This window comes from Castanea sativa, chromosome 3, assembly GCF_040712315.1.
Source record: "Castanea sativa cultivar Marrone di Chiusa Pesio chromosome 3, ASM4071231v1".
NCBI classification, from domain to species: Eukaryota; Viridiplantae; Streptophyta; class Magnoliopsida; order Fagales; family Fagaceae; genus Castanea; species Castanea sativa.
The window spans coordinates 2569468-2592273 of NC_134015.1; the positions used below are offsets into that span (position 1 = coordinate 2569468).

Genomic DNA, 22806 nt, shown 5'->3' on the forward strand with positions numbered 1-22806 from the left:
TATGTGTGCATTTTTATTAACTTTTTTTAAAAAGTTAATTTGTTGAGCTATACATAAGCAAATAAGTTCATGGAAAAAAAAAAAAAAAACTAATTCAAATAGTTGCGTAATTGATCATGTTATTTCTTCTTCTTCTTCTTTTTATTTATTTATTTTTTACTGATCCATGTTATTTCATCTTTTGATAATCTTTTTTTTTTTTTTTGGTTTCTTAAACTCAAATAAATACTACATAAAAACGCTTCTTTTTTTGAAAAAAAAAATACACACACCCAAAACAGGAGATATGGACCAAGAAAAATGAAAAATAAAATAAAATAATTCAAAAAATAGATCAAACTAACACATGTTATGAACTTTTTGAGAAGTAACAGTCGTACAAAAGCTGTTAGGATTTGAATATATGGTTAATGGAATTGAACATCTCTCAACTTAGTCAACTTTTTACTTTGTTACTAAATCCTTGCAATTAATTTTGTTGGACCTCTTAAAAAAGATGTACTAATATTTTATCTTAAAGGGGATATGATTGCATTGCTAGAAAGATCTTTGTCCTAGCCAATAAAAAAGTTAAACTAACAATTTTCATAATGCGGTCTCCACCTAATATTTTACTGCTCTTAGAATGTTGAAAACATCATAAAAAGAAGTTAGTTTAAAATTTCCAAACATTTTTTTTATGGATAATAACACAAGTATTGAGTGAGTCTTGAATTCATTCTCTCTCCTTCCATTCCATTATTATTACGAACCAAAAATGTGTCATTTAAAAAAAAAAGATTTATAAAAATTCAATGTCATTTGAACCAGAGTTTATTGACATAACTTTTGTTTATGAAAGCCAAAAATGACCGACTCAATCTTGCATGGTACACTACATAACTATAAGTCTAGCATACAAAACTTTTCATAACTCTTTTTTTATATGGATTGATAATGACATGACCTATTGTGATTAGTTATAATAAAAATAGTATTCATGATGAGAATTCATATAAATGTGATTTTATTCAAATCATAACTTTATACCTAAGTAAGTGGACCAGAAAAATGAAGGTTAACACATTCAAATATGCCATTTGGGTTTCATCACAGTGACGGTTAAAATACTCCTAGGTGCGTGGCATAAAGATACTTTTTTTTTTTTACTGTTATCTTGAATGTGATCATTAAAGAATTTTTGTGCTAAGATTAATTAATACAGATGTACAAGTTACAAGATAATTTCTTAAATGTTCTAAGGCCAGCAATGCTGCAGTTAGGGTATTTGGCTATTATTACTGGGTCATGTGACAAATTTGTCAACTGCTGATTTTTCTAATTGCCTAGTTCACCTTACCCTAAAAATTGAAGAAGAAGACGAAGAAGAAGAATTCGTTTGGATAGAACTTATTGCTGAAAACTGAAAACATTGTAGCAAAATAATTTTTAAGTGTGAATAGTGTCGTGGGACCCATTTTTAATGAAAAAATTGTTGAAAAGTGAAGTGTGTGGGTCCCGTAAACAGTGCACGGGACCCACTGATGTGATGAAAAAGGGTTGAAAAGTCAACAATGTACTGCTAATGTTTATGAACAGTAGCATGAACAATAAAAATTGTCCCCCCTGAAGCGTGCAGTAGCAAAAGAAAAAAAAAAAAAAAAGAAGAAGAAGGAAACGTGATGTACAAAACGCAAACGCACAATAAGTTGGATCCAAACGCCACCTTTGTCCCTGCCCACTAAATCAATATATATATAAAAGTAGAAACTTCACGTGAGAGAGCACGAAGTTTTGCCAAGTTGCACTCTATTTGAAAAGATAATTGATTTTTTTTTTTTTTTATAAATAAAATACATCATTTTTAATTTATTACACTTATTAGATGCCATATCAGTTATTTAATAACTCAATAGATTTTAATTAGTAATAAATAAGACTAATGGATAAGATAGAGGGGTGTTAATCATCAAAAACTCTTTGTTTTCCTTATTCCTCCATCTTAAGGTTTTCTTATGTTTATGCCTACTCCTCTTCCCTTATAACTAAATGCCTACTCTTCCTAAACCACTACATGCCTTCTCCTATGCCTATGTTGCTAAATTACTGATTCTATGTTCTATAATTTGCACAAACTAAAATAGCATATAGATTATTTAAAAACACATGAAATCATATAAAAATCACCAAATTAGAGTTTAAAATTATGACTAAATTTTAAAAAGAAATTTAGGCACATTTGCACAAAAATTCCATGTAACTAAGTCACACTTAGGAATATTGGACCATTTTTCCTTTGTATAAATAGAATGGTCCCAATGGGATGAGGGGACTAACAATTTTCTCTCAAAAACACTTGTTGTAGGAACACAAAAGTTTTCGATTGTAGACTTTTCACGATTAAAGAACATGAATTGCCAACTAATCAAACTAGAGTTTTTAGTACCTACAGCAATTTCACAACATCGAGAACAAATCCCAGTGTATACAATGTCAAATTTCATAGTCTCCTGTTACATCAAATGAGTGTTTAATTTTTCTCACAAAGTATTGAATAGTAAAGCTTCTGAGCCTTAGTCTCAATTACAACTCTCAATCATATTGGACTTGGATGATACCTATCAACAACGTATCATTATGAGATGCAGAAAAAATTTGGAATGTACACAACGTTTAGTGTGAATGGGAAGAAATTTCATACAATTCCAATTGGTTAGGTTAGTAAGGGACCTATTCCAATTTAATGTTTCTAGAATTTTGTATACAAGTAATAATCAAGGAAACTTCCACCTAAAATAAGTTGGACTTTTGGCAAGAGAGAAAATTGATGTCTAGACAAATCAAGCTAAGGCCGACCAAAATGGACCATATTCTTAATTTCTTATCTCTATTTGTTCCATGTACAAGACTTATAGTTAATGCTTAGCGTATAAAAGTTAAACATCTTATCTAAAGTCCATCATCTGAAAGCTTGAGAAAAAATTCATTTAAACTAACACAGTATATAAATTATAAAGGAATCAAAAAAAAATTGTCAAAAATAATAAAAAATTTAATCTATGTTTAAATTCTTATAAGGATGAACACAATAGCGATATCCTTTTTTTTTTTTAAATAAAGATAAAAAAAAATCTATACTTATTTTGTACGTATGATAAAGTCCTATCACAAAGTTTTTTGAGATTCATGTTGATTAGTGATTAGAAACAATGTGCGTGACGTCTTGCCAAGTAACGCTCTAATTTTGCATTTAGCATTTTTTTTTACCTCTTTCATTAAGTGTTTTTTACTATTACCCAAAAGTTTACATTAACTTATTTTACTGTTATCTCATTAGTCCCTCATTAATTGCCTAAACTTACATCATGCATTTCTCTTTTTCTCATGTCTTTTAGCATCCCCACCGTTTTAATATTTTTTAAAAAAGTAAAAAAATAATAGTTAAGAACTAATAGTAATAACTTACCAGATAAGGCCTTGGAGAGAGATAGAAAGACATAAAAATATTATCGATTGTTAAATAAAACGCATTGTTTCACTGTAAAATCAAAACACATTGTTTCACTATAAAAGACCTGACACTGACAAAACATTTGAAAGAGAGAGAAAGAAAAATCTGAGGGGACGTTGCCTCCGTAATATTGGCCCCCACCACTATCAAGACCTTAAACCTGTACGGGTATTTTTATTTCTTTTTAAATTAGGAGATTAAATATGATTTAGGTTTAGGTAATTTGGTTGGATAGCTTTTGTTTTGGGTATATAAGTAAAGAGAATATTTGGTACGCAATGTAAAACCATATTCTACCATGGTTTGAAATTATCTATAAGACACGTGCATACACACTTGCCCACACCATGTTTTAATGTTTCACTATCAATGAGTGGAAGACAGTGAGAGAGTTGGACATACTTTTATTTCATAGTATTAAATATGTGAACACAACACAAATTATTTGATTTTCACGGTCCTGTTACTCTTTTGCATTTATTTTTTGTCTCATGATTTTAAAAAAACTTAATCTTACCTTTTTTTTAGGCTAAAAAATTAATTTTACCTTGAGAAGGCTATAAATATGCAGTGAAACAACAGTTATAAATTGCACACACATAATCATTATAATTATTCAGTTCAAGGAATGAGTTATATATATATATATATATATATATATATATATATATATAAAAGCAGAGACCTCATGTGGGAGAGCACGAAATTTTGCCAAGTGGCACTCTATTTGAAAAGATAATTTATTTTTTTTGAAATAAAATACTTCATTTTTAATTTATTACACTTATTAGATGCCACATCAGTTATTTACTAACTCAACAGATTTTAATTAGTAATAAACAAGACTAATGGATAAGATAGAGGGATGTTAATCATTAAAAACTCTTTGTTTTCCTTATTCCTCCATCCTAAGGTTTTCTTATGTTTATGCCTACTCCTCTTCCCTTATAACTAAATGCCTACTCTTCCTAAACCACTGCATACCTTCTCCTATGCCTATGTTGCCAAATTACTGATTCTATGTTCTATAATTTGCACAAACTAAAATAGCAATTAGATTATTTAAAAACACATGAAATCATATAAAAATCATCAAATTAGAGTTTAAAATTATAACTAAATTTTTAAAAAAAATTTAGGCACATTTGCACAAAAATTTCATGTAACTAAGTCACACTTAGGAATATTGGACCATTTTTCCTTTGTATAAATAGAAGGGTCCCAATGGGATGAGGGGGCTAACAATTTTCTCTTCAAAACATTTGTTGTAGGAACACAAATGTTTTCCATTATAGACTTTTCACGATTAAAGAACATGAATTGCCAACTAATCAAACTAGAGTTTTTATTATCTACAGCAATTTCACAACATCGAGAACAAATCCCAATGTATACAATGTCAAATTTCATAGTCTCCTGTTACATCAAATGAGTTTTTAATTTTTCTCGCAAAGTATTGAATAGTAAAGCTTTTGGGCCTTAGTCTCAATTACAACTCTCAATCATGTTGGACTTGGATGATACCTGTCAACAACATATCATTATGAGATGCAGAAAAAATTTGGAGTGTACACAACGTTTAGTATGAATGAGAAGAAATTTCATCCAATTCCAATTGGTTAGGTTAGTAAGGGACCTATTTCAATTTAATGTTTCTGGAATTTTGTATACAAGTAATAATCAAGGAAAATTGATGTCTAGACAAATCAAGCTAAGACCAACCAAAATGGACCATATTCTTAATTTCTTATCTCTATTTGTTCCATGCACAAGACTTATAATCAATGCTTGGCATATAAAAGTTGAACATCTTATTTAAAGTCCATCATCTGAAAGCTTGAGAAAAAATTCATTAAAACTAACACAATATATAAATTATAAAGAAATCAAAGAAAAATTGTCAAAAATAATGAAAATTCAATCTATGCTTAAATTCTTATAAGAATGAACACAATAGCAATATCATTTTTTTTAAAATAAAGATAAAAAAATCTATTCTCATTTTGTACGTATGATGAAATCCTATCACAAAGTTTTTTGAGACTCATGTTGATTAGTGATTAGAAATTATAAAGGAATAATCATGAATATATATATATATATATATATATATATATATATATATATATATATATATATATATATATATATAAGTAGAGATCTTATGTGGGAGTGCGTGAGGTCTTACCAAGTAACGCTTTAATTTTACATTTAGCATTTTTTTTACCACTTTCATTAAGTTTTTTTTTACTATTACCCAAAAGTTTACATTAACTTATTTTACTGTTATCTCATTAGTCTCTCATTAATTGCCTAAGTTTACATCACACATTTCTCTCTTTCTCATGTCTTTTAGCATCCCACCATTTTAATATTTTAAAAAAAGTAAAAATAATAATAATTAAGGACTAATAGTAATAACTAACCAGATAAGGTCTTGGAGAGAGATAGAGAGACATAAAAATATTGTAGATTGTTAAATAAAATGCATTGTTTCTCTTTAAAATTAAAACACATTGTTTCACTATAAAAGACCTGAGACTGACAAAACATTTGAAAGAGAGAGAAAAACAAATCTGAAGGGATGCCGCCTCCGTCATATTGACCTCCCATCACCATCAAGACCTTAAACCTCTACGGGCATTTTTTTTCTTTTTAAATTAGGAGATTAAATATGATTTAGGTTTGGATAATTTGGTTTGATAGTTTTTGTTTTGGGTATATAAGTAAAGAGAATATTTGGTACGCAATGTAAAGCCATATTCTACCATGGTTTAAAATCATCTATAAGACACGTGCATACACACTTGCCCACACCATGTTTTAATGTTTCACTATCAATGAGTGAAAGACAGTGAGAGAGTTGGACATATTTTTATTTCATAGTATTAAATATGTGAACACAACACAAATTATTTGATTTTCACGGTCCTGTTAGTCTTTTGTATTTATTTTTTGTTTCATGATTTTAAAAAAAACTTAATCTTACCTTTTTTTTTTAGGGTGAAAAATTAATCTCACCTTGAGATGGCTATAAATATGTAGTGAAACAACAGTTATAAATTGCGCACACATAACCATTATAATTATTCGATTCAAGGAATGAGTAAAAAAAAATTTTTGGAGGAATATTGTAGAATAAAAGTTGTTACAAAATGTCTCTCTCAGAGACCTCATGCAAGAGTGCATGAGGTCCTGCCACTCTAATTTTGATTTAACATTTTTTTACCTCTTTCATTAATTTTATTTTATTGTTACCCAAGAGTTCACATTATCTAATTTTACTGTTATCTCATTAATATCTCTTTAATTGCCTAAGCTTATATCACATCTTTCACTATTCTTCATGTCTTTTAGCATACCCACTGTTTTAGTGTTTCAAAAATAATAAATAAATAAATAAATAAGGGCGGGCTAATAGTAATAGCTAACGAGATAAGACTCTAAAGAGAGACAAAGAGACACAAAAATGTTGTGAATTGTTAAATAAAATGCACTATTTCACTATATATTACCAAATTAAAAGACTTGAGACTAACAAAACATTTGAAAGAGAGAGAAAGAGAAATCTGAGGGGTCACCACCTCCGTTATACTGACCTCCCACCACCATCAAGACACCGAAACCCCTACGAGTAATCTTTTTTTCTTTTTAAATTAGGGGCTTAAATATGATTTAGGTTAGGTAATTTGGTTAGTTAGTTTTTGTTTTGGATATATAAGTAGAGAGAATATTAGGTGCGCAATGTAAAGTCATATTCTACCATGGTTTAATTTTAAATCATCTATAAGACACATGCATACAAACTTGCTCACACCATGTCTTAATGTCGCACTATCGATGAGTGAAAGATAGTCAGAGAGTTGGGTATACTTTTATTTCATAGTATGAAATATGTAAATACAACACAAATTACTTTATTTCATGGTCCCATTACTCTTTTGCATTTTTTTTTTTTGATTCATGATTTTAAAAAAAAAAAATCTTACCTTAAGAAGGCTACAAATATGCAATGAAGCCACTAAACCAATTTTTAATATCACAAAATGTATATGTTTCTTTACTCTAATTTAGTTTACTTTTTTTTTTTTTTTATAATTTATGTACAACATTATTCAAAAGTGTTTTACATAAAATATCATAAAATTATCCGTGCATCGCACGGGCAACTTACTAGTTTCCAATAAAAAGTAGGCCAGGTTTTTCAAAACCAAAGTACACCCTTTGGCCCTTGCAAGAACTTACAACGGGCATGCACTACATATGCCTTTAGTTTGTTAATAAGAGAATAGAATTTCTTTCAATGATGATTTTGATAGCTCTCCACTAGTAAGAAGAACCCTTTCTTTAGCAAGACTAACAAGTCTTGTTTTACATGGAAGTTTATTATTGTTGGTTATGTTATGGTATCCAAAACATTGAACAATAGATATTATTCTTATTATGCATCTAGCAATTTTGATGCAAATTCAGTGATGTCATGAGATTGAGAAAGAGAAAGAGAAAGAGAAAGAGCCTCTTTTTGTATTCATCACAATGTTCGGCACTCTCTGGTTGGTTGTAAATGAAGAAATTGTTATTCTAAACTAAAACTATGTTGTCTGTTGGTCTTTCTCAAATTCAGCACTCTATCAGATAGAGATAGGAAATTTATTGATGATGAAAAAGAAGTTTCTTTCAAGAAATGGTGTTGCCTTGTATCTATGTTACTTGAAATTTGATTATGATCTCCTCCTTGTTCATTCTATAGAACCCGTTGTCCCAAATTGCAAGCTTTGGCTCTAGCTTAGTCAATTAAGCTATTGCCTGAGGCGCTTTACAAGAGCAAGACTCCAAATTTTCGTTTGAACGTTAGTTTTATCGAAACAATTATTAAATTAAATCTGTGGTTTGCTTGGATAGGGCAGCTCTTAGGCTAAGCCAACAGTCCGTTTAGTTGGAGGGTAAAAAAGTAAGAGTATAGAAAATTGAGAGATGATAAAAAAGTTTTTAGTTTTCTCTTGTAGTGTTTGGTTAAGAGTGGAAAAGTGGAGAGATAAAAAAATGTAATTTGTTTAAATTTACTTTCATGCCTCTACTAAAATAAATTAACAAATTAAGGAAAAAAAACTGGATGAACCAAAAAAACAAAAACGAAACTGATGAAACACAACCAAAAAAATAATATATATATATATATATATATATATATATATATATATATATATATATATAAATAAAAGCAAACCGAATGAAAAGTATAGAAAAGGACAAAAAGCTAAAGAAGGAAATTAAAAAAAGAAAAAGAAAAAGGAAATAGTTGAGTAACAGAAAATGACAAAACTGAAAAAAGAAAAAAAGTGCCAAGAAGAAACCGAGAAAACCCAGCAGGTTGCAACACATGGGTGCTTTAGTTTAAACATTTTCTCTTGGATTTTCTTCCTAATTTGGGGAAAAAATATTTTGATGAGCCTGAGAAGAAAACAGTCTAATTCCACTAGTTTTCCTTCCTTAAATATTTCTAACCAAATATCCAAAAAATCCATTTTCTCTCCACATTTCTTTTCCATCTCCCTAAATTCCTTCCAGACCCTATAGCCATGTATGATGTGGGTCAATATACATTCAACCTAATTGAAATTCTAAAACATTTAAAAAAAATTTGTTAGAAGTGTGCTAAATCACCATGAATGATCAATTTTTCATAACAATTCAAGACTTCAATTTTTTATAAACAAGTCTCCATACGCTAAACAATCTACCTCTCAATAGGAAAATTAACATTGGAAATTAAATTTTAGCTCTTCTCATGTTACCCAAGGTAAATTATAAGTATTTTCTAAAATAATAATAAATTTTAATCTTTTTGATTTGGATGTTGAGTGGAATTTTTTAAATACCAAATATTTTTTTTACTATTATTTTATTGACCACATTAGTGTTTATCATGCGAACTATGCATCCTATGTGCCACATAAGATATTTTATTTAGTAAGATGAAACGATTTTAAAAAATAAGGGGCCAAATAGGAGCCCAAAAATTTGAAAGCCAAAGTAAAAAATGACAAAAAATACATGAACCAAAAAGATATTGTGTTCAAATGTTCCTATATAACGATCATAAAAATAAATAATAATAAAAAAGTTCCTACATAACTTTTTCATCGTGGTCGACACTACGCTATGACTATTATACTACAACTTTGTAAATAAGCGGGGAAATTCACTTCACTTTGTGCCTAGTGGGTGGGTCAAAGAGAATATAATAAATCAGTGTGAACTGATAACGTAGGGCCTGGACTTTATTGATGAGAGGTGGCTATGCTTTTGAGATTACATAGTGGATTCCAGTGTGAACTGATAGACTTCATTGATTGACCAGAGCGGACCTGCTTTTGAATTTGCTATTTGGTTTCTCCTGAATATCATCAACCAGTTCATTATCTACCTACTCTTTCTCACAGACTCTTCTTTCTCTTCTTGTGATATCCAGCAAATTTCCCAGTTCCAATCTATGGCTCGTGCTTTACTTTCTGCTATTGTGGAGCAGCTTGGTTCTTTCATTTCTTCAGAGTTCACCTTGACTGCAACTGTCAAACAAGAAGTCCAAAAGCTTGAAACCAAATTCCGTACCATCCAGGCAGTGCTCAATGATGCTGAGAAGAGGCAGCTGAAGGAGGAAGCTGTGAAGCTTTGGTTAGATAAGCTCAAATGCGTATCCTACGAGATGGACGACGTGTTGGATGAGTGGAACACTGCCATGATCAAAGAAGAGATTGAGAAACAACAAAAAGAAGATGAAAATGCTGAAACTAGCACTACTAAGAAGAGGAAGGTATGGTCCCTCATCTCAGTTCCTAATCTTTTTCAGCATCGTGATATTGCTCATAAGATAAAAGAACTTGACGAAAAATTAGATGAGATTAACAAAGAGAGGGAGATGTATGGGTTTGAATTGAGTAGGGCCATTGAAGAAGTAGTTGAGAGGCCAAAAACTACTTCTTATGTTGATGTGTCTGATATTCTTGGACGTGATAAGGTTAAGGATGAGCTAGTGAGCATCATATTGGGCAAGGGTACTGAAAAAGAAAAATGCCCCCATGTCATCTCTTTGGTGGGCATGGGCGGTATGGGAAAAACTACTCTTGCCCAGCTAGCCTTTAATCATCATGAGGTGATGAATCATTTTGAAGAAAGAATTTGGGTTTGTGTTTCCGAACCCTTTGATCAATGTAGGGTTGCAAAAGCTATCGTTGAAGCTTTGGGAGTTCGTGATTTTAACACTACTGAATTGCAGAGTCTATTGGAAAAAATTTGTGAATTAATTGGGGGAAAGAAGTTTTTTCTTGTCTTTGATGATGTGTGGACTGAAGACTATGCAATGTGGAAGCCAATTAGAGATGCACTCAAAAGTTGTGGTTCCCAAAGTAGTAGAATTCTAGTCACCACACGTAAAGGCAAAGTTGCGAAGATGATGGAAAGTGCAAATACGATCAAGTTGGAGGAATTGTCTGAGGAAGATTGTTGGTTGGTGTTTAGAAAAATAGCATTTTCTGATAAGGATCCAAAGCAATGTGAGCAACTAGAAGACCTTGGCAAGCAAATATCAAAGAAGTGCAAAGGCTTGCCCCTTGCTGCAAAGACTCTAGGGAGTCTCATGCACTTCAAGAAAAGTAGAGAAGAATGGAAGAACGTTTTGGATAGCAATTTGTGGGAATTAGAAGATGTTGAAAGAGGTCTTTTTGCACCATTGTTATTTAGTTATTTTGATTTGCCTTCACCACTGAAACGGTGTTTCTCATATTGTGCTGTCTTTCTGAAAGATCATGCTTTTAATGTTAATAAGTTGGTACATATGTGGACATCACATGGATTTGTTGAGTCAAAGGGAAATATGGAGGTGGAAATTATGGGAAGAGAATACTTTGATAATTTAGTCATTCGCTCTTTCTTTCAAAAAGATATTTATGGGTACAAAATGCATGATATAGTGCATGACTTTGCACAGTTGATTACTAAGAATGAATGCTTTATAATCAATAGTGACATAGAGTCGGAATCAGATTATAATAATGCTCGCCATTTGAGATTAGTAATTCCAAAAGAAACCCAATTTCCTGTGTCCATTGATGGTGCCAAAAATCTACGCACCCTCATCTTTTCTAATCAAGGTGGTTATAACATATCCAATTTATTCCAAAATTTTAGACTTTTACGAGTGTTAACCTTGGAGTGTAGAATGAAACTTCCACATACCGTGGAAAATTTAATACATTTAAGGTGTCTCATTTTGTTTGAGTGCGATGAGGTATTGCCTGAAGCCATTTGTAACCTATGCAATTTACAATATTTGGAGATTACCCCTTTTGGTTCTATGTTCACAAAATTACCCCAGGGGATAGGTAAATTAATTAACTTAAGACATCTTATTGGAGAACATTTTCTGATTCCAAGAGGGATTGGAAGATTGATTTCTCTTAGAACATTAAAATGTTTCAGCATAAGTGACGAGGATAGCGAAAGATGTGAACTCGGAGAATTAAAAAATTTGAACCACCTGCAAGGGAGGTTTGAAATACGTGGGTTGGGGAACCTGGTAGATATAAGTGAGGCCAAGAATGCACAACTTAAGAAGAAGATACACCTTCGTGAATTGAAACTATCTTTTAAGAAAGGGAAGGATAGAGGATGTCGGGATGGTTGCGTTCTAAATGCCGTCAACCCCAATGATAAAAGCATGGAGAGGGATGTATTATTTTTAAATGCGTTAGAGCCACCTCAAGACTTGGAGCTGTTAGACATTCGTTGGTACCAGGGCACCACAATGTCTCCTAATTGGTTGATGTCCTTGACCAAATTGAAAATGGTTTCTATCGATTCGGTCGCCAAGTTAATGAGTTTGCCTCCTTTGGGGAAGCTTCCGCTCCTTGAATTGTTAACTATATGGAATGTGTGTAGTCTGAAAAAAGTGGGTGTTGAATTTTTGGGAATAGAATCTGAAAACAAGAAACAAGACATAATATTCCCAAATTTGAAACATCTCAAGTTTGTGCGGTTGGAGGAGTGGGAAGAATGGATTGGGATTGGAGGAAAAGAAGACGCAGACTATATTACTGTAATGCCACGTCTTCGACAGTTGGAAATTCATCGTTGCAGAAAGTTAAAGTCGCTGCCGGACTTCCTACGTACAATTCCATTGAATAAATTGGTGATCGCTGGCTGTCCAATCATTGAGAAACGTTGCCAAAGAGAGACAGGAGAGGACTGGCGCACCATTTCTCACATCCCAAACATCCATCTTCGAGAACATTCTAGATATGCTACGTGGAAAATGGGTAACTCATTCTGCTTCTTAATCTCCTTACTCTTCATTTATTTTGCAAATATATACTATCAATTAAATATTCTCATTTTTATGAAAATAAATTACTCACAACCTAGATTGATGAATTTAACATATTCTTATAAATTTGAGTTATAGCGTGGTTTATTGTTGTTGCTTAGATTCAGTTAGCTTGTGATGTATTCAAAATTGCTTGATGGGTACAATAAATTTTCAGAAATGATTTAAAAAATAAAAGGCTGGACTTTCAGATGGAATAATCAAATGAACGTGTCTCTAGATTTTCACTCATTTGCATTTAAATGTAAACAACTCAAAATCAAATGCCTACCTCTTTCAATTTCATTTGTGGTTTAATTTTTTTATGGGTCTTGCTCATTTTATTGATTTTGATGAAAGTGGAAGAATTGCGCATGAGCAAAGTTCATCCTTGGCTTGATTTGGCATTGCAAGTCTGAACCAGTAAAGGGTTACTTCTTCCTACTTCTTTCTTCCTCTTCTGCTGCTTTTGTCATACGGCTGAAATATCAATTAATTATTTTCATTATCTCTCAAAATTTATCAATTTTTGGCCAAACTTACAACAGGACTATCAGCAATGGTTCAATCTAGTAGGCCCAGTATTTGCAACTAGAATTTGTAAATGTATGGAAGATTTTTTATTTATTTTAAAGAACCCAGATTGAATGGTACTGAAACTTTAATAGTGGATTTTTATTATTGGCATATGGCCTTGTTAAATAACATTTCTATTTTACTTAATTTTGAGTAGGATTTTTCTTGTGTCTAAACTTAATAAAATCCTTGCATCTCATTTTATTTGCTTTACTAAGTGATACAAAAAATGTTGTTCATTTTTAAAGAACTGTGCAATTTTCACCAGTATAACATAATTATAAATTTGTCAAAAAAAAAAAAAAAAACATTGCCAAGCTTCCCTTTTTTTTTCCCCTTATGTTCTCTTTTATTGCAAGGTATATCCAAATATTATTTTTTATCTTTTGTATCGAGATGATTTTTATTACTGTTTTGTCCATCTATAATAACCTCATGCTAGATATTTAATTTTGTTGGCCTCATTTAAACCATACATCAAATTCTATTATGTAGGGAATTATATTTTGTGGTTGAGCAAAATTTCACACATGGATGCACTTTTGAGTAAGACCTACAGAAGAAATGCGTTCATTTTATTGTGGCAGTAAAGCTTGCATAGCATATGACACATGAAAGGTTGGGTAGGTACTTGACAATCTACAACTTATGCAACCTTCTATCCTTAATTTTGAGGGTTTGAATGTATAGTTGCTAATCTTCAGGCTTTGATGTTTCAACTTTAAAGTTTGATTTTGGATGCACATAGATTTCTTGTCTTAGTGATGTGTTTCTTGTCAATGAAGATGAGGAAGAGTGAGATTCTACCACCAAGGGTAGAGGGCGCAATTTGATAAATACTTGCTATTTGCTGCAATCCATAGTTGCCTATTTTGAAAAGGACACCATAAGAAGTGGAGTGGAGAAGATAGGACCGGTCCAAACTTTCTTCATCTAGGCACATAAATGTTGCTTCTTGTATAGGCAACTATCTCCTTTCTATTTCTTTTTCATTTTTAATTTATTGCTGCATTTGTTTTTTGTTCTATGGTCAATCATTTTTATTTTTTCCAACCTAATAATACCCTAGGAATATTTTGATCTCCATCAGTCTAGGAACAATACCTTAGGAATATTTAACAAAAATTGTGATTTTGAAAACTCTATTTCACTATTTCTCAATTTGAACTAAAATCTTGTTTTCAGAACATGATTTCAAATAAAATGTGTACAAAATGTGAAATTACAAGCGTGTACCAAGACTTTCCCTTTTTACTAAACCAGTTCTAATTTCCAAGTCACAATTTCCTTTGCTTTGTCCATCCCAACTGGTTTTGAATGAAGAAGGGGACCCCTTCCATCCATGCAACCACGATTGACGTGAAAACTTTGACTAAATCAAAATAAGAGAAAGTCTAAGCACACAAACAATTTGACACCAATTTTCACACATGTTGAGGTGTTAAGTCTGTAATTTGAATGTCATTAAGTGATGATAACGGTGATTCTAGATGAAATTGATGTTGCTACCGTTATATACTGTTGAGTGCTAAAAAATTGTGAAATTTATTGGGTAGCATTGCACCATTTGTCACCATCACATAAACCTGCCATTTTTTCTTTGCAACTCAGAATCTAATACATAACACAGTTGTGGCAAAGTGCAAGCGAAAGTGTACAGAAAATATATGCCGGACACTTTCTGTGTCCCAACAGGTATATATCCTGTTTATTTATTCCTTTATTAAAAATCTGTGTTTTTCCATTCTTCCTCCTGCAACACATGGAGTTTTAGTAGTTAGCAAATTGAATTTCTGCTAGCACTGTGACAGTTCCATTTGATGACAAAGGGTTGATGTTGCCTTGCCAGCACCAATAAAACTGTTGGAAGGAGTGACTCATTGTACCATACTACAAATCAAAATCAAAATGGTGCTTTTACCCCTGAGAAGGTTCAAGTCCTTCAGTACTTGCAATCTCAAAGTGGGACATTTCCAGCAAGATCATTTTCACAAGATGGTTTGTGGGGTACAGCTATAGGTTTTCAAGAATATATGGTTCTGGCAAGAAATCTTGTTTGGGGATTTAAGCTACCTGGTGGTTTAGAAGGAAATGCCCCTTGGTTGAAACAGAGCAAGATAGATGTGTCTCATAAGTATGGACACAGCATTGAAAATGATGATTACTTGGACAGAGATTTTCTTGTACAGCTTTGGGTTGCTGATAGGAAAATGAAAAATTATAAGGGAAAAAGAAGGCGGAAATTGGTACAGCATATGAAAACCAACATGAATATGGAAGATGGTATTCGGGGGCACCTCTTTGCAGAAAAGGTTTTTTTGGACAAGGGCAAACGACTTTTGAATCAACCACCTCTGAGCCAGTCTGACTCAGCTTTTCTGGAGCCAAAATCTCCAAATGAGGTGAGTTGGGTTTAGTGTTGCTGTTAGTTTGTTATTTTTAGAATTAATCTGTAGATTTATTATTATTGAAGTTGTTGTGCTATGATTGTTCAGTAGCTCCATCTGTCATTATCTTTAACAAATGCATCAGCTTGCTCATTGTGCTTTTTCTACTATTTTACTATTGCTATTTTTGTGAAAATTGAAATACAGGTTGTGCATGTGTGGAGTAAGAAATTAGCTTAGAGAAATCCCTGTAAGAGCAAAGGGGAAAAAGCATGGGAAAGGTTGAGGTTGCCTTGAAGTTTCTTTCAAGATCTTAATGTTCAAAGTTAATCTTTTTCACCCACTATCTGTAACATATGAATAATGTTTCACTTGGTATTTTGTGATTTATTTAGGCCCGGGTTGCACTCCTTCTTGCTAGGTTCAATTTGTTGATTACTAGGGATATAGAGTGGGCAAATTTTATGCTTGGTTTCGAGCAGGTAATTCATTTTCCCTATCATTATCTTTTTTTTTTGTTCGTCTTGATGCTGATTTTGGAGCACACATGGTAACCCATATCTATTAAATACTGTGTATGATACATATAGGATCCAAAATATTACTCTTTTATTAGTTGATTTATTTGTTTTGCCTTTGGCTTTAAAATAAAGCAGTAGATTGAAGTGTTAATGGTAAGAATATTGAGATTTTTTAGTAGAGCATCAGGTTAACTCCTCTGAGTAGTTCCCTACAGCTTTTGACTGGGAAATACAAAAAATTATTATTAATTATCTCTACTCTGATTTATTTAATTTCATCTTCTGTTTTAAGATCAATATTTGCTTATATTGTGGTTGATCAACTTGCTTAGTTTGCATATTTGGCTTTTCTTTGATGGTCCTAGTGCTAATGTAGTTGGCTTTAAGTCTTACATGGGTATGGGTCTGACAAGATCCATTCATAGGTAACTAAAATTATGGTGTGTTGTCTTTCACATAATTCACAAGACCCTGAGCCAAGTTTGGGATGTTGGTAGTGTGATGCCAAGAGCCAAATATTTGATCTGATGGTTGACGAGGTAGTGTTTAATTGGACACGACTTTTATTGTCTGCTTGTATGCTTTCCTATTTGATATTTTCAATTTGGAGTTATTGTTATAGAGTAAGGATCAAGTTACACCTAGTGTAACTTTTGGATGTTACACCATTAAGTAATATTTTATTGGATCAATATTTTGAAAATTCAACTGTTGCATTCTAATAGTATAACCTATTTTCTCTGTCTCTTTTGAGCATTTAATTTTTCATTTTCTTCTTCTTTAGATTCTTTACTCTCAATTCTATTTGGTGGAACTATTGGAAAACCGGTATGCAGTTGTAGATGTGTGCTACCACAGTCAGTGAGTAATCAATCTAACTCCTTTCATTCTCCTTAATTTTTGCCACACACAATTATCTTTCAAGCAAATGGGCTCATTATTTTACCCATTGAACAATCTCCCAATTCCTGATACTCTGTTGTTTTGTAGCCTCTAGGTTTTATTCGTGAGTTGAGTAATCTCATTTCCAGACAGGTATATTCCTGATACTCTGTTGTTTTGCAGCCCGTAGGTTTTACCACTACACTCTTCATTTTTAAACATTTTGTTGTGTGCACAATATATATAATACATTTGGTGTCTACTTCATATTGACTATAAAAAAATATTCTAATGTCATCTTTTAAAATTAATATGAAGTTCAATATTATATCATAATAAAACAGAAAGTGTACATGTCTCATGGAAGATGATTTCATTGTATTTTTCCATATCAATCTCATCATGTGGACTAAGACGATGTTAATTTATACTATCAATGTAATCTAGGAATCCTTCATTTTTTTATTTAGGGTAAATACATAACCCAAGGCACCTATAAATACATTGCTTCCATATCGAAGTGGCATTTGGTAACTCTACAAAAATGTTCAGTCTTGGGCCAAAAAATGCATTTTTCATTATCCATTGGATGTTTGGTATCTCTATTATGTTGTAAATTTAGAAAATTTATTTCCCCTAACCACTCCAAATAAGTAAAAATGAAGTCCTATATATTTCTGGTCCATTGGTTTAAGCTACTACATGGCATTCCCTTTGTGTGGAGTCCTGCTTGACAAGAAATCTATACAGGTATTGCTTCACCTATAACATTTTGGCTTAAGACTAATGATTGAGACAAAAAGCTGTCTAAAGTCCAAGTTTTGGTTTAAAATGATTGAGACGCTAGTTGGCATCGTCCTTTATAGTCAAATTAAGTTAATTGGCTTGTACTTTAGAGTACTATGTTTAGAGTTCTACTCTATTATAAAGAGAATTTGTTCTATATTTAGCTAAATATCTTCAAATCTGTCTTCTCATACTTATGAAAAGGGGAACACAATCTAAATCCATGAGAAGGAATACTTAGCTGAGGCACATGAATCCTTGCATTATTTCTTTTCAATGTACTTTTCATTGCTGTTGCGGATGGTGTTATTTATGACTCCAAAGCATTCAAGAATGCTTGGAGTGCTTGCCAAGCCAAAAGGTTTGCAATGCTTGTTCCACCCAAATATTCATTCCTTCATGGTACAAACTACAATTTTCGAGGGGCCTTGTAAATCCCATCTCATCCTTCTGGTTGTGTTAGTAATATGGTTATAAGCTGAGGTTTTTTTTTTTTTTTTCTTTAAGCCTGTTGGTTGATTTTGAGATGAAAAACTTGCTTTTTGGCTTGATAATTAGAAGATTGACGGAACTCTTCTGGAACCAGATAGATTTGGAGTATGGTCACCAAAAACTAGTACGCAAGAGAGTCTGATCTTCATACATATTAGGTGATGTTATTGCACAGGGCTGGTCTTATAGATGGCAGATGAGAGAAATGGTGGACTATTCATGGCAGGCACGGAAATTGAACCTTTTTATTTCTAATTATACCTCATTAATGTTGACATCCTATATTAATGGAATAAATATTGATAATGCTTTAGGATGCAAAAAAAAGTAGCTTGAAATTTATTTTGGATGTTAAACTCTGTAGAAGTTCTTTCATTGAAGTTTTTTACTAATGCCAGCCATAAGTTTTGCTTCTAGTTCTGATTTGAAAGTAAGGGGACTTGAGCTGAGATCGGCCCCAAGTTTTCTTTTGGATTCGATCATTTTCAAAATATCCATTTAGAATTGGTTAGCATAAAATCACTTGTCGATAGTCCCAACACGGATGATATTCAATAATTTGAAATATACAATTCATTCATATCCACTGGCATATTATTCCACAAGCTCTTAAATCCTTGTTCTTGACTTCCCTATGTATTTTCTATATTAAAAGTTCATACTTTTGGGTTTATACCTTCAATGCAGGTGATGATTGTACTGGAATACAATTTGGATATAAGGAATGATACATGCAGCGAAAGTCATGGAATTAGGTCGTTCACTGCTTGATTCTGATTTTATTTACTGAAAATATAGTCTGCATTATAATTGCAAGTTGTAAAAAAGTCAACCTACAAAATTGCTACCATTACCATACCAACACCCAAGGGTCATCACTTTTTGGTTTATATGCACTTCTAGTTATCTAATAGAATGCGATGTAGTAGAAAACTTCCTTGTTTGTCTTTTCTTCATTGTAGCATAAAATTCAGAGGTTACCAGTCTAAATCTAGGGATCAATTTGCACAAATTTTAATCCACTTTTGCTTAATTAAGTGGCAAAAAATCTGTCACTAGTCCCTTTCTCTGACTGAATCCTTGTACCTATGCAGCATTTGGCAGTCTTAGCAGAGATAAATCCCGAGCCAGCATTTCAAACAGTGAGGGACTCAATCATCAAACACTCTACTGATGTTCGGATCAAAACGTGGCAAGGTGGCTCTGGTGTTGTATCCAAAGTGACCTATTCAAAACCCAATTATTTAAACCAATACTACTGCTTCTGTGAAAAGTGCCCCAATCATACCTTTTCACTTACCATTTCTGATGCATCATACAAGAACATGTATGGTGCTTGTGACATAAGAACCCTGCCTATGCACAATTCAAAGCCATGCAGAAATGTTACAATTCTGGGAGCTGCATTGCTTCCTGCCCAAGGATAGAAACATATGAATCCATTTTTCTGGAAATCTTATGGCAGTATACACACAAGAACCCGTCCACTAGTTTCTTGTTTGTTCCGAATGTCCAAAAAAGCCAACATGAGTAGAAGACAATTATGGTGATCAGTGTTAAACAATTAGTTGTAATTATGTCAAGTTGATTTTGTGATTGATTAAAGATCTTTGGGGTCAGGCTTCTTTCTAAGGTCAAGGTTCAAATCTCAACCCGCATCATTTTTAGAATGTCTTTCTATGAGTTGTTTGGGAATTGATTTTTTTTTTCTTTTTTTTTTTTGTGGAAAATATATTTGCTTATTTACTGAAGAACCAAAAAAGACTGGTTGTTGATGGTGTTTCAAAAATATTGTTTGGAAATGCAAATCCAACTCATTATGCGAGGATTACTTTTCTTGTTGGTATAATTGTCTTTTTTGGACTTATTGCTGAATATGAGTATATAGCCCTTTTCAGTTGACATATTTTCACTTGATAAGTTAATTGTCAATGAGAGTATGTACTTGTGAAACGTATTCATTGGGGGGGGGGGGGTATTTGGATTCATTGTCAAACACCAGGTATATTTTCTTTATTCAATGAGAATATTTGTGTAGCAATCGTTACCAAATTGAACTGATGCTTAAGTATTGCTACAAGTGGTGCATGCTAGAAATCTATATAATATCTAAAAGATAAACAGTAGCATTTTGGCTCATTTTGGTTATTTCAATCATTTTGGTCTAACTTGGTCTTAAATTGATAATTTTTAAGTTGCCTTTTTCAGTTTGGGGCTCAAAAATTCTTTCTTTCTTTTTTCCTTTTTTCCTTAATTTTTAGGTTGGAAAGTATGAAATTTTATTCTTTTTGTGCCAAACTCTTTAGTTTTGGGTTAAAAAAATATAAACAAAATAGATATTAGAAGTTAGAGATGTGGGCCTTAAAAAAGTAATAAACATGATAAATATTTACTAGATTACGTTAAAATTCAAATTTCAATATTGTAGACATTATACTTATTTTTGAAAAAAAAATGTCACAATTCTAAACATATATAATAATTTAAACTTAATATAAGAAGTTACATGTGTTCCATGGAATGAGGATGTACATTTTTTTTTAATATTCTTTGATATGTTCAAATTAGTCAACTAATCATGGTATATTTTAAAAAAAAATTAATATATTTATATTACATTTTTCATATATATAAAACTTATAAAAATTGAAAATAATTATTTAATTTATGTTGAATTCAAAATACACTACTTAACTTATAAATTTTACATTATATTCTTATAAAATACTTATATTACATTTTTCTATATATTGCGTGAATTTGCGACTAGTGGGACAGTATTTATGCATTTATGTTTAAGTTGAAAAAAAAGAAGGAAAAAGAGTGAATACAAACTTTGTCAAAATGTTTGGCATGCGGATACTTAGAGAATGAACTGAGAAGGATTTGAGAATGTGGAAGTGACTTCACTTAGAGGGCACGGAACTTGAAGTGAAAAGAATATGTTGATGTGGTCTCTCTCTCTCTCTCTCTCTCTATTATCTACAAACTGTGTAAAATAGGACAAAATGGGTGGGTGGTGCACCAATAGTCATAGAAGGCTGCTGTTAATGTTTTCCCCATTCAGAGAAGAAAAATTGACTATTCGTTGCATTTTGTATTAAAATAATGAATAATTCTAGCATATTTCGTATCATGATTGCTGGGGTATACAGCTAGAGGGTTTTTTCAACCCAACCCGCTTAAGGTCGTGTTATACTTGAATGTTTCATCTCTTGTTAAAAAAAAAATTAGATTTTCATGAACCATTTAAGTTTTTTTTTATTAATAAATTATTAGAATTCACATAATATGTCTAAATTATATTCCGAAACTAATCTAATTCTCAAAATACCAAAAATGAATTAAACTAAAATATTAAAATAAGGTTAATATGTGTGTGTGCGTGTGTGTGGTGGGTTGGGATAGATCAAATAAATTGAAAGTTCAAATAACGTATAAAACACTAATGAACGTTTAAACCCTCAAATACAAAAATACCAACACAAGCTTATACACAAACAATATATGTGCAGAATGATGAATATGAGCTAAACCCAAATTGGTAAAACACTCTAAACCAACAATAATCACAAATACAGCAGTAATTAAAAGGTAAAGAGTAAGAGAAGAGAGATGCAAACACAAAGATAACACGGTGATTTGTTATCGAAGAAGAAATTGAATAACTTAACGAAAAACCTCTCCGCCGCCCTCCTAGTGGTCAAATGATCCACTAGAAAATAAAATTGGGATACATGAATAGCAATAGATTCTCCAAGCCTAATCTACTCGATGCACCTAAGCCCTCCAAGCTTCTTGCTCCAACAAGGTTACACCGAACCTTATCTTCTCTAGCTTACCAATCCTGCAATAAGCTCCATATTGCATCCGCCATCCTTGGCATCTTCCAATACTTTCCAAAGTTCCAAAAACACTCTCAACTTTTTGAATGGGTGTGGGTAGTGTTTGGGTACAAATCTCCTCTCAATGGGTATATCAATGAGAGAGGCAAAGAGAAGAGACTACAAAGATTTCTCTTTAAGAATGAGTAGCTCTCTCTAATAGGGTGGGTGTGTTGTAGAAACATCTCTTAGGGTTTTTCTCTCAATAGGCTCATTTTTCCGCACATTACATTTCATGGGTATAAGGATATTTATAGTAGGATATGAGATGGAATGTGAAAAGTCAGTTTTCAGCAACACAGGGCATTCTAGCGACTTGGCCTCACAACTAGAACGAGTCGCGAGTTAACTGTCAGGTCAGACTGTACTTTTTGTCTTGTAGTGCTCCAGCTGTCGTGACCCTTCAGCTCCCTGCATACTTCACACG

General features: G+C 32.2%; 2 protein-coding genes across 7 annotated transcripts; both read left to right on the forward strand.

The window, feature by feature from the left end:
- The first annotated feature begins 9816 nt into the window (after positions 1-9816).
- On the forward strand, positions 9817-12950 carry LOC142627893 (putative disease resistance protein RGA3). The gene has a single exon (XM_075801779.1). The coding sequence runs from the start codon at positions 9984-9986 to the stop codon at positions 12948-12950; it is 2967 nt and encodes a 988-aa protein (XP_075657894.1). The 5' UTR covers positions 9817-9983.
- A 68-nt stretch (positions 12951-13018) lies between these two features.
- LOC142626906 (uncharacterized) lies at positions 13019-20147 on the forward strand. Of its 6 annotated transcripts, none has more exons than XM_075800623.1 (11): positions 13019-13281; positions 13923-14050; positions 14213-14390; positions 15058-15122; positions 15277-15829; positions 16022-16101; positions 16210-16296; positions 17120-17196; positions 17326-17370; positions 19183-19250; positions 19590-20147. In XM_075800623.1, exons 5-6 carry the CDS (start codon positions 15461-15463, stop codon positions 16052-16054), a joined length of 402 nt encoding a protein of 133 aa, XP_075656738.1. In that variant the 5' UTR covers positions 13019-13281; positions 13923-14050; positions 14213-14390; positions 15058-15122; positions 15277-15460; the 3' UTR covers positions 16055-16101; positions 16210-16296; positions 17120-17196; positions 17326-17370; positions 19183-19250; positions 19590-20147. The 6 variants fall into 6 exon arrangements, with proteins under 6 accessions (XP_075656738.1, XP_075656742.1, XP_075656737.1 ...); XM_075800622.1 differs by having other exon boundaries at positions 13020-13281; positions 13923-14054; positions 16022-16095; XM_075800621.1 differs by having other exon boundaries at positions 13020-13281; positions 16022-16095.
- Positions 20148-22806: the final 2659 nt, after the last annotated feature.

Bases quoted from the DNA above. Each gene is read 5' to 3' on its own strand.
- LOC142627893 (XM_075801779.1), top strand. From the start codon at position 9,984: ATGGCTCGTGCTTTACTTTCTGCTATTGTGGAGCAGCTTGGTTCTTTC.
- LOC142626906 (XM_075800623.1), top strand. From the start codon at position 15,461: ATGGTTCTGGCAAGAAATCTTGTTTGGGGATTTAAGCTACCTGGTGGT. The intron at 15,830-16,021 runs GTGAGTTGGGTT...ATTGAAATACAG, and splicing joins AGCCAAAATCTCCAAATGAG to GTTGTGCATGTGTGGAGTAA.